General features: G+C 40.8%; 1 protein-coding gene across 6 annotated transcripts; it reads right to left on the bottom strand.

Moving 5' to 3' along the window:
* Positions 1-1,027: 1,027 nt before the first annotated feature.
* On the bottom strand, positions 1,028-17,026 carry fbxl4 (F-box and leucine-rich repeat protein 4). 6 transcript variants are annotated; one of them, XM_054622096.1, is made up of 10 exons: positions 16,862-16,989; positions 16,620-16,704; positions 14,930-15,566; positions 12,446-12,782; positions 9,914-10,158; positions 9,426-9,639; positions 7,570-7,641; positions 6,186-6,310; positions 5,799-5,986; positions 1,028-4,522 (listed from the first exon to the last, which is right to left on the bottom strand). In XM_054622096.1, the coding sequence occupies exons 3-10, from the start codon at positions 15,424-15,426 to the stop codon at positions 4,359-4,361; spliced, it is 1,842 nt and encodes a 613-aa protein (XP_054478071.1). In that variant the 5' UTR covers positions 15,427-15,566; positions 16,620-16,704; positions 16,862-16,989; the 3' UTR covers positions 1,028-4,358. The 6 variants fall into 6 exon arrangements, with proteins under 6 accessions (XP_054478071.1, XP_054478072.1, XP_054478073.1 ...); XM_054622097.1 differs by lacking the exons at positions 16,620-16,704; positions 16,862-16,989 and adding an exon at positions 17,001-17,026; XM_054622098.1 differs by lacking the exons at positions 16,620-16,704; positions 16,862-16,989 and adding an exon at positions 17,010-17,025.
* Between the last annotated feature and the right edge of the window lie 2,801 nt (positions 17,027-19,827).

The following is a 19,827-nucleotide window of genomic DNA, read 5'->3' as shown; positions in this document are numbered from 1 at the left end:
GACGGGTATCACAGAGAGGCCTCCCTCAGGCAGGTCTGTGGCCTGTCGAGTCTCAGCCTGATGAGTAAGGCTCAGAGGAGACAGACCACAACATGCGTCTCACTGAAGAGAAAACAATTTCTACACCTGCTGCCATATCTGTCAAGGTTAGTTCTGGTGTCACTCATTTGGTTTGGTAAATAGAGAAAAAGAAAGGAGGCCAAGTGCAATCATGAGGCCCCTAACCCTTTCCATGTTTACATCTTAATGCTGGATTTATTATTCAGGAACAATATTTCTATCCATATATTCCCCTTGCAGATTTATCAAGCTTTGTCTGTAAGCTCTTGCAAGACAAATAAAAAGCTGAACTAATTGCTGTGGATCCCCCTTGGATATATCAGCGTCATAGAGGAGCGTGACAGCAAGAAATCAAGCAGTGGCGCAGAGCGGAAAACCTCCATGAATCACGTTTCTATCCATTCTCACACACAGCAGCGGAGCCAGCAGCAGCGGTGTTGTTGGCTGAGGAATAATCATAGGGGAGGCAGTCCAAATTAATACTTCAGCCGAGGCCGCCTCGTTCTCCGTCATTAGGGCCCATTACAGGGCCACAATATACATCATTAAACTAGGCATAAACAATTCATTAAAAGGCCGTTAAGAAGACAAGCTAATGTCACTTCTCTCTGTGGTATTAATAGACTGTAAAATGGCAGAAAGGATCATTCCGCCACTACCATCCAGTCAGTCATCCTGACTAATGGCTGCCTTCGCTAGTTGTTGTGGATTCAGTAGATGAACAACCCTACTTTTCTCCCAATTACACTGACATGACTCTACTTATAAAGCCTCAGCATGATACAGTAATAACACAATTTTCTTCTCTTTGTCAGCGATGGCGTACCGTTTGCTGAAGAGTAACTGAATATTAGCAACCTAATTCTAGCAATGTCGACACTTTGTTGTACTTTAATATTTCTTATTATATCCATGTTCAGAGGGCTGTAAACATAAAAAAAAGACACAGAGACACAGAGTCTGCCCTTTCAGTCATCAGCATTCAGTTTATTTAAAATCTAGTGAAAGTGAAGCACCCAGATTCATCATGACAGAGGCACAATCTTTTTACAGAACAGTGGCTTTCATACTGCAGCACAGGGAGCACATTTGCATGTCCGACCAATGGCACAAAGGTTGATCGCACATCCAGATCGTGAGAGTAGAGAATGCATATTCAGAACAGAAAAGCAGGGCCATCCCGCTCGCTCAAGGTAGGGAGCTAAAGCAAGACAAATATTGGGAGGTGTTGAATCAAACGGCTTCATTGGACAGTGACATCGGTTCAAATCTGCCTTAAACACAACTCAGACTGAAAATAAACAGAAAATATATTAATTTCAACATATATGCAATTTTAAATGGGCCAGTCCAGAATTTTGGGGTTCCCATCAAACCAATAATAATCCAATTAGAAGTTTGATATCTATTTGGCACCCAGCACAATTATCGATCTCTGGCATTTTTAAACTAGGTTAGCACAAAGACTGGAAGCAGGAAACTGCTAGCATCCAGATCATAGCCGGTATTTTAGAAATCCATTGTTAATGGATTTATTTTTTTGTCTAAAAGCAGACATCTAAAAGATATTAACTCTAAAAAAATAATATCAGTAGACCAAGTCATTGTCAGGGCACTCAAATCCCCCTCACACACATATACAAATTACATTTTTTCCTGCATGTGTCCAACGAACAACATATAAGACAACTTTGGTCTTATTGGGAAACGTCATCTCTCCAGTTAAGCTAACAGCTTCCCCGTTTCCATTCTTTGTGCTAAGCAAGGCTAAAGACGTACTTCCAGTCTTTGTGGTCAGCTAGGCTTGACAAGTACTGAATGAAATCAGATTAAATCAAGATTATTCCCCTCAATTATGTAGAAAAAAACCCAGTATTTCCCAAAATGTATACTACTGTTTATGTATATAAGGATAACACAATAATGTTAAAATTAAAATTTGTATCACACAGGGAAGTATAAATAAATATTTTGCATATTAATTACAATGGTTGATATACAGTATATGGCATTTAAACTGGTCAAATATAGTTGTGGGGTTAAAGACCAGATGTTTGCGTACTACTTTGGTTGAAGGCCATAAAAGCAACAACCTACACCACATGGACATCACACCACATTCAAACAGGAGTATAAGGCACAGATATTGACCAGGAGCATGTGCTTTAAAAAAAAAAAGAAGAAAAAAAAAAAAATGCATTTTAAGCACTTCTGCCACATGGCTATTGTGGCTTCATATATCACAAAAAATAAATAATCAGGGAATATATATTTTTAACAATCAAAATTACTGCAACATTTCAAAGCCAATAAGCTATAACTTCTGTCTCAGTTACATCTGTGCTATGTGTGTGTTTGTTGCTTAAGAGCAATAATGACGACAGACAACCTCAAAGCTCACTCAGTCTGGCGTTAAGGACTGTAAAAGATGTGGTGCTGGTATTTGGAGCAAAATACAAGTAAAAAAAGTAAAACCAGATGACATATTAAAACCCCTGAGTTTCAGGACAAATACTGAGGTCACATAGAGTGTTTGCACATACTATCTCCAATCCACAGTACTACTTCACATTGGTGAAGCTTCATTCTTGTAGTTAAATACATAAGGAGGTGGCTGTAGGCAAACGCCAGTGGAAAGACAACAGGAAAAGCATGCAACATCAGCAAAAGCGTTGTGAAACCGGTGACTTTCAAACTTTATCATTCATCTTTGGAGCCAAATCTAGCTCGTTATCCAAAACAATAACTAACCAAAGAATGATTGGTATTACCTAAGCAAAGCAAACACAATTATATAATTGGCCAAACTAAAAACCGGACCAGATATTTTTTTTTTCCTTACTTGGCCAGAGTTAATTGTTGAAAAGTCTCTTTCATAAGCAATGAAACAATAAAGGGCCTTTCCCACAGAACACCACAACAGCACCACAGCGCTCTGAAACCCATTATTTCCAATGGCTAGCACAGCGTCACGACAGCTTTGCACTTCGTCAAGCAAAGCGTGGACGCAGTGCAGCATGCCGCAATATGCGCTGAACCCAGCCGCAAGTGCAGCGCAGCGTCCTGTGTGAAAGGCACTTTAAACACCCTGTTAAATTCAAAGGGCAGATTTAAACAGAAATGACCCGGATCAGGTACTTTTGATCTGGTGTCTTTCTCTACAGGTTAAATCCAACGAAAGTCTAAAGTTACGTTACCATACTAACGAAGGTCATTTGTTCAATACGGAAGTCACTTACCATGCCACGATCTCGAATAAAATATATATATATATATATATTGGAGACTTCCTGATATTATGCTATCAGAAGATTTCTTAACGTATTTGTTGCATCAGAACTATCTGGTTGACATTAACAATTAGACCTGAAACGATTAGTCGATACTTGATTAGTCAAATCGACAAATCGACAAAAATAGTTTCAGACATTTTGCTTCTTTTCTCGCTTTTATATAATTGATTATTGTATATCTTTGGGTTTTAGACTGTAAAATCGGGTGCTACTTCTCACTGTTTTTATTTCAAATGAGACTTGTGCTGATTTATGCCTTGGGTGTTTTTACTACTTATGTTATTAAAAGCACATGTGTTAATTAAAACAAGTTCTCACATATGTTTTCTGATGAAAAATTGTTATCAGGGAATCTCAGTTGCAAGGACAGTTAATGGTGTATTTCTTTTCAACATGTATGATTCTACAGTCAGCTGCAGCAACAAATAACTCTTTATACTTGCATTCAGTTGTGAGTTGACACAAAACGCACTGTACTGGCGATGGCCCTGATCTTTAATTACAATACCAGCCAACATAAATTTGTGACTACCAAATCCTACTGCTGCTTTTCCAACAGATAACTCCAAGGAAGGATTGCTCACAAATGTTTTCGTTTTGTGTTTTGCATCCAGTGGCATAATCCCTAGCCTAGTGTTGCTTGGCAATACATAAGTGGTGATTCAGATTCTAGGAAGATGTAGCAGTTTAACTGCAACAACCCTGATTTCAAGTGTTCAAAAAAAAAAAAAAAACTACAACGAAAAAGTCTCACGTTCTATAATCCTGTGACTGGAAGTCTGTAATTGTTTGTGTTCAGCCAGTTAATCCAAATAACCTCCTCACCCGTTTCAACTGCTGTGGTCTGTAAGACCGCTAAAAGAAGATCTTGTCTGTGATACAGGCAGGCCAGCAATCTCCTACAACATCTGACCTGCTTCTTATTTACTTTGGGGCAGTGTCTGCAGGCGAGCACCTCCCTCCTCTTACTTCATCTGGACTGTGGGAAACGAGACGATGCTGGGGTCACTGAGTGAAGCTCTTCTTGATGGCCACATTGGGGAAGAGGCTGGAGAGCTCTTGGACGACCCGCATGTCTATTTGAGAACAGAAGGAGACGTCCAGGAGGAGAAGTCGTGGACAGGACTTGAGGAGTTTCTTCAGTGAGGCAGGACTCACCAACCGCGTACCTGAACATTAGACGAGAGGATTCATTATTAAAACATAACAAGAACAGAGAAAAAATACAAGAAATAAAGCACCACTTGAGTTACTCTGCACCAAACACACCAACCTTACTACTGTGGCACAACTGACACATCAGCATAACCAGCCTGAATAACGCACTGTCATCCTATTATGCTGACACCCCTTCACCTTATTAAACTGGAGCTTTAGTGTTTGTGCACAGCAGCTAGTGCTCTGGGGTGCTGTTGCAACTTTGCTTAGTGAGTGGTATTTCATTCATAATATTTAGGTTTCTGCTTGTAGAAAACTTTCAGTTTTTCAGAAATCACAAATGCAAACACAAATGCTTCAATTTTGAACATGCAAAATCACAATTCAATGCAATCATTCCAAAAATGTTTTTCTTTTGTTTAATTGCAGAAGAGAGATCACTTTTCATGGCAAGTAATCAGTTATTGGTATGAATTTGTAATAATTATGAACTTTCCTGATTTCATATTCACAGGACAATAACTGAATGTGGGATCACATGCAATGTTATGTTAGAAATAGATAAAGTAATGGAAAAGAAAAATGTTATCATTCCTGTCTTCAACTTTAAACTTTAATAGAACGATTTAATGCCAGGGGGAAAATAAATCCAGGAACATACAGTATACACACAAAGTGCACATTTGTCATGCAAAATTATTTCCATGCTTCTATGACAGAGTCCCTTATTATCTCAGCCAGGCGTAAGCCTGGAGGGGATCAATCGCTTAGCAGATGAAAAACTGCACAGAACCGAGTGTTGACTACACATAGTGCGTCTTAATGTTACTGTAGTTACTGTCATTTGGAGGTGAGCAAGTTAGCCGTTAGTAGCCATGTGCAGAATTGCCTCGCAGTGTTTTTGTCTAATGGAGCTTACAGTTAACAGAGCTAAACACACAGCATGACAGAGTTTTTTCTTGCTGCTGAGGCACTTGTACTATAACAAAAAAAGAATAAAGCTGTTATTGATACAAAGAGCTTTTCATAAACTAAATATAAAACAATAAGAAACAACAGTTAACTCATATATAATCAGGATTGTTTTTATTCCTGTAGCTTTTATTTTGACTCCCCCCATGACATGAAGCTCTTGGTTTGTTGCAGCTTACAAAGACATCTGACCAAGTCACACACTAAATAATGCTCTGTTACATATCAAGGTTGAAACATATTAACACCTAAAGTTAAATAAGTTGACTATGATCATCATCATTATATCCACACATGTGTGAGGTAAGAGCTTACCCAGTATGTCGAGGTGCTGCAGTGAGGGGCAGCTGGCCCCCAGCTCCTCTACATCTGAGTCACAGACAGTGCGATTTGCGGTGAGGAAGAGTTTGCGCAAGCGTGGCAGGCTGCGGGCGAGCTGCTGGAAACATCCTGTGCTGCTCTGCAGCGTGGGACACCAGCCCAGGTCCAACTCCTCCAGCATCCTGAGGAACCACAGAACATGGAAGAGGGAAATGTTTACATGCAAAATGTGTTAGTGGTATTAAAGGCTGCCATCAAAATAGAAGGGTATTGATTATATGTGCTGTCTTTTGAACATGACTTCAATCCTGTTTATTCTCACTCAATGAGGACAATAAAACAATCATTGTTTACAGAAATTAAACTATTGGTATTGCCTACCTGCAGCCAGAGACAAGCTCGCCCAGGCCTCGATCAGTCAGGTTTCTGCAGCGCCACAGGTCCAGCGAGCAAAGTGAGCGACAGCGAGCAGCCAGCATACTGGCCACAACGTCATAGTCCTCAATCTGCAGTAGCGACAGGCAGCAGTTCAAAACTATTTACCTTCTCTCCATCGTATGCAACATTTGCAGGGCAACAGTCTGTTTAATGTTTCACGGAGGGCCTTTTGAGGGTTCACATCAGCTTTAAAATGGACCCTCAAAGTATGCAACTCTGCAGCAGCCTTCTCAAGTTTGCATTGGTTCAGAGCACATGATTTATGAATTAGGGCTGCAATGGTTGGTGTATTCATACCGAACAGTCATGGTACAGGGGTTACAGTTCGGTGCATGCAGATGCATGCAGCCGTACACAGAATACAGGGTGTGTCAAATTTTTGCACGTACTGCTAAACCAAAAGTTCACAAACTTATAGCCGTACGCCCTCAGCACAGCAGGCTGATGGCATGTGAGTCAGTCATCAAATATAATACAATATCCATCAGCTGGATGAAACCTCGGCTAGTGATTAACTGAGTAGTTGAGTTACTGAGTCACTCAGCCAGTGTGAGTTTGCAAATTAGACAGTCTGTAAATGAGGAACATGTTAGGGGAGAATTTTCCATTCTTTTTTAATTATCTTTTAAAAAGATATGTATTTAGAGGCACTGAATCTGCAACACCATAATCGCCATTAAAGACTGAACATTTACTATAATGTCTCATTTATTCTTATTAATGTATATTAGAAATGATGCTGTATTTTAATGACAACATTTTTCTCTGTCCATAAATCCCACATACCCTGAGAATAACATCATTAACAAGAACAGTTTCACATTTTTGGGGAAATTCATGCATTTGCTTTCTGGCAGAAAGTTAGACGATCAATACACTCTCATATCCATCTCTTAAAAATAAGGACACAGCCACCAGCCTATGAGTATAGCTTAACTTTTAAGTGTCGAACCCTCTAGCCTGGCTTTGTTCTACAAAATCCACCTACCAGCGCACATAAAACTTAAAATGCCACTGTACATCATGTTCGTGTAATTTGTTTAAAAGTGTAAAGTGTAAAAAATGCCAATTTGCTGTTTGCTTTACACTTCAGTTTGGTATAAATTAAACAAACGTAATATAACATGTGACTTAATGAGCTTTAGCGTTACTGGTAGGCAGATTTTGTTACCTTTGGACAGGTCCAGGCTAGCTGTTTCCCCGATTCCAGTCTTTATGTTAAGTTACACTACTGGAGTCGCTGCCATCTTTTGGATAGTTTTGTTGTTAACAGATTGTGCTTTATTTGGACTTCTTCCTGTGTGTGTTTGTGCATGTACGCTCTCACCCTCACACAGCTCCCCAGGTTGAGGTGTCTCAGCTCTATGCAGAAAGTCAGGATGCTCAGGATAGCTGTTTGCTGCAGAGGACAACAACGAGAAAGACAAGTGAGATGCAGAGTTGTCATTTTATTACTCGTCACAACAAATCAGGGAACAATGAAACAACACAGAAAAGAACTGTTATTTACCAGCTAATCAACAAACAAACTCGCAGACATCCGATTGTGGATCTTAAATGTATACATTTAAATAATATATGCATTTAAATAGAAGTTAGATATCCAGTCATGTCATCCAAAGTTCCTCCTAAGTGATTTCCTGTCTGCTGCCTGGGGCACTCAGATAATGCTTATTGTATTTAAGTGAATTTAATATGCCGCAACAGCTAGTTTTTACGTCTCATCACAAAGTCTGGCATCCTGAGGACACAGACCTCTCTAGTGGCACTGGAGCTTGGATAGAGATATGGGAACACAAGACTGCAACTGCCAACACATGTACCTCAGTGGCAGGAGAAAGTGTCAGACATGAAAGTGAAAGCCTTTTGTGTCGGTGTGAGTTTAGTGTGTGTGTGGTTGTGTGTGTGTGTGCACGAGTCTGTCCCTGGCATCTTTATAAACGCCTCTCTCAGGCGAGCTAGCCATTTAATTAGAGCAGTGACAGGGTAATGACAGCTGAGATGTCAGGGCCTCAAATAGACACACACAGCTTGCTCTGTCTGCCCGGGTATCAACAACCTGCAGCATGCTGCCTGGCTCTACCGCAGAAACTCTACACTGCCTCCTGCCCACAACGCCGCTCTGAAACATGACGAACACTGGAGAAACGCTGAGGTGTAACACCAAAACAAAATACATCTGTTTTCACTCGCCAGGCAGGCCTGAACACATGCATGCAGTACGTGTCTTTAAGAGTTGACTCGGTTCATCTCAAAAGACAACAACATAGAATGCGCTACTCCCAACCCAAAACACTTACCATCAAATAAGCAGCTTGTGGAGACAGTGCGACATTAGCGTAGAGCTACTAAATGTTTTATTTATTTGAAGTCAAACCTTTACTATACATTTATTTTATTGTTACTGAAGTTACTGGATCACCCATAGGGTCAAAAAATAAGTCTGGAGGGTCTTGAGATGATTCACTAGTTAGAAACAAAGAACCCAAACGTTTATGCTCCGCTTTATTTTTTCGTGATAAAATCTCCAGGCCTTAAAAAAAATTATGAAAATGAAACAATCTGAAAAGGGGACATCACTCTTTGGTTGAACTGCTCACAGCTCAAAGACCAACTTTGTTTAACCTGTGACAAGGGTTTGTGGGAAGACATGAATTGACTAAAGGCTCAAAAGTTTAAAAAGGTTGGAAACTAGTCTGTTAAGACTAGGTTTACTGTATTTTACATGCTGTAGATTCTTGGTAAACCAGAACTCAGGCAAGCTACCTAGCAGAAACAGCAAAAGTATGTAAGAAGCCTTGTAATTAACAAACAGATGTGCTTCTTGTTCTCTTCACCACCTTACATATTAGTTGTTACAGAGGATGGAGATACACTACCTGAGTAACAGATAACAACAAAGCAAAATCAAACCTCAAAAATCCTTCCAATACCAGCATTAAACTGCTGACTCTCAACTAAGTGCTTTCAACCATAGCACACAGTCTTCATCACCAGATGAAGTTTGCTTAATTGTCATGAAAACAAATGTAACCTCGTTGGGAACAAAGCAACCTGAAGATTACAAAAACGAGGGCAGCAATTTGGGATACAAACATATCATGAGCTAATTTGGACGTGACATATGTGTGCAGGGGACAATTTTGGTTGTGGTTTCACAGTCACACTGTTGACCATGCCTACCTCTATCTTGGTCCGATAGAGCACCAGCCTGCGGAGTCGTGTTAGTTTGGAGATGTGTGCGAAGGCCTGCGGGTGGAGGCGGTCGCAGGAGGACAGGTTGAGCTCCTGCAGCCCAGGACAAGTCTGAGAGATGACCTCCAGACAGGCCTCATTCAGGAAGTGGCAGCATGACAGCTCCAGGCTGCCGAGGCTTAGACCACAGTCCTTCATGAAGCTGAGGGGAAGAATAGATGGAGAGGGATGAGATTATGTAGAGAGGAACAAATGCATCACACATCAGCAACCTACTAGTCCACCTGTCCCTATTTTAGACAATAAGGCCAAAGTCCTTTTACATGATCTCTTATTTTCTTTTAGCCATGAATTAAAGAAAAAAGTTTCAATCCATTTCTTTGTCTCTGCATGTCCCTCCCTCAAACAAACGCTTGTAACTATTTGCTTGTTCTCCAAGGTCATCTTCCTGTTTTCTAGCCTGCTGACAGCCTGACCTGCTGAAGCCGGTCAGGGTGAGAGCTCCGCGGTTGCCGGTCCAGGACAGGTTGAGCCTCTGGAGGAGGGTGCAGCGGCTCTGCAGGTGGCCCAAGGAGGCGTCACTCAGCCGGCCCCAGTAGGGCTGCAGACTCAGCTGGGTGTACTGCAGCGGGTCGCAGCAGTGCTGGTGCAGCAGCTTACAGCTCTGGGCCAGACGGCAGAGGTCTGGCAGGGTCAGGTGGCTCAGTATCAGCTGGATGAGCTATGGTTGGAAGATGGGGAGCAGGGGTGAGAGTGAGAGAAAGGAAGATAAGGGGGAGGGGGAAAAGCCAAAAGAAAAGAGGAGAGAGAAAATATGAAACTGTTAGGTCTGGTAGGGAAACAAAGCAGAATGCAGAGTAAAATACAGAACACTAAAGAGTTGAACACAGTAGAGAACAGAGAATAACAGACAGAGTAGTCTGGAGAATGTTAATAGTGTCCCCTCTGTCAGACAGATCAAAATAGTGTTTATCTGGGACACAAAGCACTGATAGCAGGATCAGTAGAGAGGTGAGCCAGCTTGTTTTGCACTGTGTTCATGTGCCTCTCAAAGACGTGTACACACTCGTGTAAGTGTGTGTTGCAGTGAATTAACAATACGCCGTGTTCAAGCGGGTATCAGCTGACAGATAATAGCTATATTGTGTTTCTGAAACAAGCACACGGCGGTTGTGAAGACTGCTGTTAATGGCAGCGGTTTGGGGAAGAGATAAGAGAAGGAATATCAAGCACACTGCCGGTGTTTTGAAGCTCACCTCAGACAACGGTATACGCCTGCATGGCATGAAAATGACTCTGTGTCCGTGACTGCATGTAAGATCAAGTGTCAAAATGGGTCCATGCCACAATGTTCATGCGTTTGTGTGGAATGCTGGTAAACACAATGTACATATACACTCTTGTAAGTTGTGATCAGCATCAGCAATTTCAAAAATAGTTTGCCCGATTAGTCACGTAGACACAAAAACATGGGAAAAAAGGGACCAGGTTGAAAAATACTGAAGCTACCGTTTATAGTTATTGTCACACAGACATGTTAACATCCAAGAATGTCAGTCTTTTTTGCTGGTAATGTGAATATTTACTAAGGCCTTTTCTTTGGCTTGTAATTAACATACAGTTGAGATTTATCCATATGCAAATTAGTTATGATCCTACTAAAATCCTTGTGCGATTAAATGTAAAATGTTGCTCCTTTTCATAGTTTAGTGCAAAATACACCCAGACAATTGATACTAACTGGCACTGGCTTAAAAGGGTCCTCTGGAGTATTTTACCTCTAGTAGCGCTGTGGAGCAGTATTTTTACGGGTGGGACCCAATGGTCTTACACACTATTCCACTGATCTACAGGTGGCAGTGAAGTGCCAAGAAACACTGCAATTCATTGATAAAGGCAATGAAGAGGAGGACTGCAATCTCGTAAACATGGAGGGAAACGATGCAGAACTTCAAACTAGAGATACAATTTTATAAAAGTATGACCTGCCGATACCAATTTTCTCACAAAGAACTATAATTGACAGCAAGGCTCCAGACAACTCTTTGTTTACCATCAAACCAGACCTGTCCCGAAAAATAATTTCTAAATGTTATCCTTTTTACTTTGCTATCGTAATTTGTAGTTGTTATTTGCAGAAAGCACGTAATACATTAATCAGTAAATAAATTATCGAATTTGTATTGAAATACAAAAAAAAATAATCTTTGCAATAGCAGTTTTAATTATGTATTATAAGCTCCAAAGAGCTAATGCTAATAATTTTAATGTGTCATAATTCCCTCTCTGTGAAAACATTTCTTTCAAACTACTGTTTTCATTTAAATTTCTCACCAAATACTACATTGGACTAGATTACATTGGGACAAATCATGATAGCGTAACATTTTACCTTTTGGCAATACTCATTTTTACTAAGTAGAGTGGGAACACGCCATGCATGCCAATGTAACATCCGTTAATGTTAGCTGTTAAGCTCCATGCTGTCTGCAGAAGAGCTGCGAATACCTTGATCAGCATGCATTGAAATAAATTACAATATAAATTGTGTCTGATTAAGTAAGCTTTTTCCACCTCGGTTTAAATTGGACTTGCAGTAGTGACAAATACTCTCACCGACACAGGCAGGGTGTGTGTGGTTGTGAGATTACGGTCTGTGCAGCTGTGTGCTGACGTAAAACTATCATGTGACCAGTTTTGATAGTAAACAGATAGATAAGTGGATCTCTACTTAAAACACATGCTATAAGAAATGTTTGTTAGAACTCAAATATACACACACACCGAGTTTTGATGAGCAACGCTGAATTTAAACATAACTTTGGTCGCCTTTAATGACATCCACTAGTACAAATACGGGTGCCAGTAGTATGATGGGACCTCCATACTTCTCAAAATACTGCAAAGTGATTAGAGGGGCCAATAAATCCAATTATTGGTTTAAAAAAGTATTCTAATAAAGAAAAATTAAGTGATTCATTGTCCACATGATTAAGGTCTGTAATCACCTCATAGGGCAGTTTGTCAAAGTAGCCATTGCCTGTCCTCTGGTGCTTGCCATCTCCTCCTTGTCTGTATGGACCTCCCACATCAGACAGTTCCTCCTCGCTGTCACTCAGGTCATTTATGTCGATCATAGGCATCTTATAGAGGGCCAGCATGGGCCTCTCTTTTACCCCACGCAGGATTACAGCGTCCAGCTCGGTGTAGTAGTCCAGCAGAGAGCTGTTGACCTCCAGTCGCAGCAGGTTCGTGGGGAAGCTGATGTGCTTGATGTTAGGGGAAAACTGACGTGCCTGGGGTGTCAGCACCTTGGTGGGCTCACCTGACCACAGCACCTCCCACCTGGGCAGAAGAAAAAGTTGTACTGTAAAGCCACAACCAGTAGGCACCTGAAATTAGGCCTATAACACTGTTAGTTTGTGGTCTCGGAGTCATCTATTTAACTCAACAGTGGCACTACGATGTTTATATGGCTAATAATGTCTGACTATAATCATATTCCAACAAATGGCATTCCCTGACTTTGTCTCTCATCTTCACCTGCTTGTAAGCTTGTTTTGTGTGCATCATACACTGGGGAAAAAAAAACCCTTGGCCTTTGCGACGCCATGCCGCATTCACAACTAAAAAGACTCATCAAGGAAGATTGATAGGAAGCGATAAACTATTTTAGCGCCCTTCTCTTTTCCACACTACTTGCTTACAGAAGATACAAGTTATACTGTGGTTATGGTATTATTGTGATTATCAATACAAATAGAGCATCAGATTTTTACATTTATGGCAACTGGTAAAGATCCCATTATGTTCATATTGACACTGGTTAGAAATCCAAACTCTTTTGGTACTTTTAAGGAGGCTCTCTCAAAAGGACCAGCCAATCATATTTGAAAATGATTTTTTTTATGTAGGATGATGACCTTGTATTCCTACACAGTGCTGTATAAGCAGACTGCTATGGTGCTTGACAAACAACAAGCCATGCCAGCAATGTTTTAAAAATACAGGATTTCGTTTCTAGATCACACAAGGAACCGGAGTAAACTGTAAATGTATGATTGTCCAACAATCATGCTGTATCATTTTTAAAATAAAGAGATGAGTTTACTGACAATTCATTTTATACATGTTCAAAACATATAAGAATATAAATTATTTTTACTTGGATAAGACAGCTGTGCACACAAAAATCCAGTTAAAAATACAATGCATTAGTCACTTAAATCTATAGTCTTTGTGGATTACTGATATGAGATGTGGCACAGTTTAACAAATTGCAAATTTGGAGTCATTTCTGTGCCTTGTGTGAATATGCACCTCAAGGCATGTTACACAGTGTGCCTCTGCCAGACAGAGTGATAAAAAAAATGGCTAGCCTCTTAACTTCACTTGATTTGATGAGGTTGGTTCTACAAAAGTAACGACCTTCTGTACGTTCCCGGTGCTTTTTCCACAGCACCTCACAGGGTCATCAGAATCTGTTTATTAATCAAATTCCTCTTTCTCATCACACACTGAATGTTGTTCATCTTCCAGATATTAGCTTTTGCTGTTGCTTTCCTACATTTGATTGAACACTGCTTAGACTTTTCTCTTTTTTCAGTTATTACTACATTTGCACCTTTAGATTTCACTGTTGATTATTATTAGTGCTCTGCTAGGACACTGTGGGACTTGAAACAATTTCCTTAAGTAGCTGTAAACATTATTTATAGAGCACTTTGCATGACATTGCAATGACGTGTTTTACAAACACACATAATGAATACAAATGTCAATCAATCTGTAATAGCATAACAATGCAAGTAATAAATACAAATTCAAATAAGGCAACTAGTGTCTCCAAGGTTTATTCTTAAAACCAGCAGACTAGCTTATACTTCAAAGTTGTGTGTACCTGCTTTTATTGCATGGCGTTACTTGTTAATCAACAACAGACTACAGAGCAGCTTCTTTCCTCAGGCTGTAAGGTTGCTTCCACACCTAACCTGGTTAGGCATGTTTTAACCGAACCCTGGAGCGTTTCGTTGGATAGTCCAGCTCGTTTGGGCTGTTGTGAAAGCGGTCACTCAAACCCTGGTGCGGACCTACAACAGAACCACTTGAAAAGATGGGTCACCGTCCACCTCCAAGCGGACTCTGACGCAGCACAGTTGTGGTGTGAAAGCAAACAAACTGTCATCTGGACACGCGCAAAGGGGCGACTGTCTCTACCCGTTGGTCATTATGCATAACATGTGTTCAATTTGCAGTCTAATAATACTAATAATGCTTTGTTATTTTTTCATGAGCTCTGTGTGGCACACAATTACATAAGTACATCATAATGAGCAAAGTGTTGCATACATTTCTGTATAAAAGGTGTTAAAGCTTGCATTGCGTTGTGCAACTCTGTTTTATAGAATGTCAATAAATGAACCTTGAACCCATCATTCAGTTGGTGCTCTGAGAATGACTGATGTTTTTTTAAGACTGATGGTTGTCTTTACCTGACATCAGTTGGTGGGTTCTGGGAGAAGGGGTTGTGAGAGCAGGCCAGAATCTGGACAATGGTTCCAGGGTAATAAGTCTCAAGCACGTCCACTGCTGTAGGGTAGACAGGCTCCTCGAAACCCAGCTCAATATAATCCTGGCTGTGGAAGCCTTTAGGGTTGCGGCGGAAAGGTGGCGGAGCACTGGCACACTGTTCCCACCACGTCCCATAAGCTCTGAATACAGCCGTCTGAGTGAAGTCTCCTGAGCTGGGGTAGACGTTGGGTACCCCGGCCAGATTCCACATGGTGTAGGACATGCTATTCTCACTGCCATAGTGGGAGCTGAAGTCCAGAACCTCCTTGGCATACTGCTCCACCTCCACACTAACCGGCAACACTGCCCGCTGGCCGGACTCAACGGCCCTCCGGCTGGTAAGAGCCTCGCCTCGAGTCCCACTCCTGGAGCGTCGCCGCAGACATATATAGTAAAACATGCTCAAGAGGGTTAGCATAGGGAACTCTGGGGCTGATGGGGGGCAGTGGGGAGAAACGGAGGCTAGAGGGAGGAAGAGCCTCCACCTACTGGAAGGACACTGGATCAGTGGCTGGGAGGGTACAAAGCGCAGGCTAGAGGCCCGGCTGCATGCATGACCTGTAGGTTAGGCAGAGACAAACACAAGTGAGAACACCAAGACATTAGGTTTGAGACAACACAGAGTACAAGTCAACACAATTGTGAATGCTTATCTTGTTCACAAAATAGGTTAAAGGGGAGAAATGTATGTTTCCTAGATTAGTAGCTGAAAATATATGGAGGCTTTCCAAAATCACACCCTCTTCAAAAACAATGTAAATCAACAGATCCTTGCCTACTTTGAGCACTTAAAAGGAAACTTTCAGACAACAAAAGCTCACGTAGAGTGAAGGTAAAGCTTATTGATGGGAGGTGTTGCTTTTAAAGCCGATTGTTCAGAGTTGAAGCTTTTAAGGTTTATTGACAAGCAGATGGCATCCTGCCATAGGTGGACTGTTGTCTTACTAAGATATCACTTAGCTAGCGTTAATGTACAGTAGTAGGAGGTGGCACTGCCCTGCCAGGACGCCTTAAACCTCAAGGTCTGGGGCACAACACCTCTGCTATACGGGTTTTCAGAATCACTTCATTGAATTGTGTTCACCAGATATTCCCACATCAAATCAATAACAACTTAAAGTGACAACCTGTGATCCATATGTAAACAAAGGCACAGTCCCATAAGTATACTTCAAAACAGGAATGGGACAGCTGGTATCAGTCCCAGATGGTTTGACAGGTCTTTTCAATACTGGCCCAACAGTTGAAGACAATAAAAATAAATAAAGCATGAAGCCTTAATGCTTCTATGTGCACTGACAGACAGCTCTGAAGTTGATGTTACGAGGGCCAACCAGTACACAGACATACGGCTATTCCATAACAAGCTGGCTTTAGCAATGCTACTGAGGAATGGCCATCCTGTTTAGCATTACGTCTGTAACATGTCAACTGTGCTCTGGTTTTCTACGTGAGCCGAGGACAGGGAACTAGCTAAAGACAACGTCAATTGTCCAAATGTAACTAGCGGTAGCTAACTTGTTATGAAACATTTGCTTGAGGTTGACGCTACTTTAAAGGCATTTCCAGCTGTAGACACATTCACGTTACACTTACGTTAACTAACGTTACCTGGCAGACACTGTTGCTTTTCGGAAGCAACGTGAGGTTAGTCAGCGAGCTGAGCCGCCTCCCTCAGCTCATGTTGTTTGTGTTTCTGTTAAAGAGAGCTGGTGTTAGTCAGCTAGCTAGCCCTCGTTAGCTAGCCTAGCGCTATACAAACACGCTGAGCTGTCAAAACACAACTGTTAGCTTCCGTAGCAAGCTCTGCAAAATTGAGCAATGGAAGAGGACAGGACATAATTTGACTTTACGGTGAACGTAGATCGATATGATCATTCATGGTGATCAATCCTCTTCTTCCCTTTTAAAGGACATGTCAGCAACCAAACCACATTCCTGCCGTTTCCCCTGTGATGCCTTCATGAACACTCGGACAATGCAAACACTCACTGAGCTCACATTGTATCCAACCGTAACCGACCATTATCTGCACGGTAATGCTGGGAATACCGACACTTTTTATAGCAACGAGTTTCTGGGATGTTATTTGAAAAAAATTGCATTTCAGCAAACGTTGTGTCGTCAGCTGTGGATAAAAGTGATCAATTCCGCAGAAATACAATTGTATCCATTTTGTTGCACCGCTGCCGCACTGAATAGCTGGTGTCACCTACTTTTTCCAATTATTATTAAAAAGGTATGCTACGACATGTTAATTTAGACTATTTACATCAAAATGAGGGAAATTGGTTGGAGCAATTATGTGGGAACAGTAAAAGCAGCATTACTTCCGTCCAACAAATTAGCAATTTTAGGCAAAGCATTCTGGGGACAGTAGTCACCCTTAACTGTGGTGGTAAACTGCAGGTAGTCTGCTAATCATGGATGTATAATAGTTCCTGATGGATGGATGAATGTATGGATGTATGCAGATTAATCTTTACCTACATACAAATGTTGAATATATCTTTGTTTATCTATTTCTACAATATGTGATATCACAATGGGATGTGCAATATAGCAAATACACTATATACAGTACAATCATTTTGTCCATAGTTCACCATTAACCATCCTTTTACCACCACAGTTAAGGGTGGTGGATTAGTGTTTCTTGGCTATGTGACATATTGTCAATGAGAACTTCTGAACCTCTTGCATGTTCTTTTAATTACAGCCTGACCCATATTGATGATATTTGAGAGTTTAAACGTTTTGTTTACAACATTATGGGGAAATGTGCCTTTCCCTAAATATTTAGACATGCCATTACATGAAAACACATTTCTGATTAGAATCTATCACAGGTCTGTGTGCCGAAATGTTGTCACTCAATATCTTTAAATGCAAGTGAAGAAGACAGTGTGCAGGAGTTTTTTTGTTCTATATGTTTTTACAGTGAACAGCTTAAATTTGTTGCACCTTTTGGAGGAGGGCATTTAAAAAATATACATATTCAGCAGGTAAAATAAGTATTGAACACGTCACCATTTTTCTCAGTAAATATATTTCTAAAGGTGCTGTTGACATGACATTTTCACCAGATGTCGATAACAACCCAAGTAATCCATACATACAAAGAAAACAAAACAAATAAGTTCAGAAATTAAGTTATGTGTAATAAAATGGAATGACACAGGGAAAAAGTATTGCACACGCTTATTGAAATTTATTTAATACTTCGTACAAAAGCCTTTGTTGGTAATGACAGCTTCAAGATGCCTCCTGTATTGAGAAACTAGTTGTATGCATTGCTCAGGTGTGATTTTGGCCCATTCTTCCACACAAACAGTCTTCAAATCTTGAAGGTTCCGTGGGCCTCTTCTATGAACTCTGATCTTTAGTTCTTTTCATAGATTTTCTATTGGATTCAAGTCAGGTGATTGTCTGGGCCATTCTAGCAGCTTTATTTTCATTCTCTGAAACCAATTGAGAGTTTCCTTGGCTGTGTGTTTGGGATCATTGTCTTACTGAAATGTCCACCCTCGTTTCATCTTCATCATCCTGGTAGATGGCAGCAGATTTTTATCAAGAATGTCTCGGTACATTTTTCCATTCATCCTTCCTTCAATTATATGAAGTTTGCCAGTGCCGTATGCTGAAAAACAGCCCCACACCATGATGTTCCCACCTCCAAACTTCACTGTTGGTATGGTGTTTTTGGGGTGATGCGCAGTGCCATTTGACCTCCAAACATGGTGTGTGTTATGGCATCCAAAGAGTTCAATTTTGGTCTCATCTGACCAGACTATATTCTCCCAGTATTTCACAGGCTTGTCTAAATGTTGTGCAGCAAACTTTAAATGAGCTTCAACATGCTTTTTCTTCAGCAATGGAGTCTTGCGTGGTGAGCGTGCATACAGGCCACGGCCACTGAGTGCATTACTTATTGTTTTCTTTGAAACAATTGTACCTGCTAATTCCAGGTCTTTCTGAAGCTCTCCACAAGTGGTCCTTGGCTCTTGGACAACTCTTCTGATAATTCTTTTCACTCCTCTGTCAGAAATCTTGCGAGGAGCACCTGGTCGTGTCCGGTTTATGGCGAAATGATGTTCTTTCCACTTCTGGATTATGGCCCCAACAGTGCTCACTGGAACATTCAGAAGTTTAGAAATCCTTCTGTAACCAATGCCATCAGTATGTTTTGCAACAATAAGGTTGTGAAGGTCTTGAGAGAGCTCTTTGCTTTTACCCATCATGAGATATTTCTTGTGTGACACCTTGGTAATGAGACACCTTTTTATAGGCCATCAGTTGAGACTGAACCAGCTGATATTAATTTGCACTGACAAGGGGCAGGATTGCTTTCTAATTACTGATAGATTTCAGCTGGTGTCTTGGCTTTCCATGCCTTTTTGCACCTCTCTTTCTTCATGTGTTCAATACTTTTTCCCTGTGTCATTCCATTTTATTACACACAACTTAATTTCTGAACTTATGTTTGGTTTTCTTTGTATGAGAATACTTATTTTACCCGCTGTATATATTCATATATACACTTTTTTTGTTTTTCAAAGCTGGTGCCTCAAAGACAAAAATTGGCTGATAAAGTTACAGTTGATTGTTGTAAATATCTTATGGTTTAAGGTTATAACTACAATCAACGTTTGGGAAGGAAATCCACAAAGTCTTATACTCACTCACTGTTTATCATCAAGTTGCATCCTCATGCACATGCTTTGCTAGCTATATGATAGTGACTTTTGATATGATCGGGATGTTGTCAGCTCACAGTCCGATAGATGTTATCTCCAGAGGATATTTTGCAGAGTGACTT

This window comes from Anoplopoma fimbria, chromosome 20 (genome assembly GCF_027596085.1).
Source record: "Anoplopoma fimbria isolate UVic2021 breed Golden Eagle Sablefish chromosome 20, Afim_UVic_2022, whole genome shotgun sequence".
NCBI lineage: Eukaryota > Metazoa > Chordata > Actinopteri > Perciformes > Anoplopomatidae > Anoplopoma > Anoplopoma fimbria.
The sequence above is the reverse complement of the archived record's forward strand: the minus strand, read 5'-3'. Positions and strand labels throughout refer to the sequence as shown.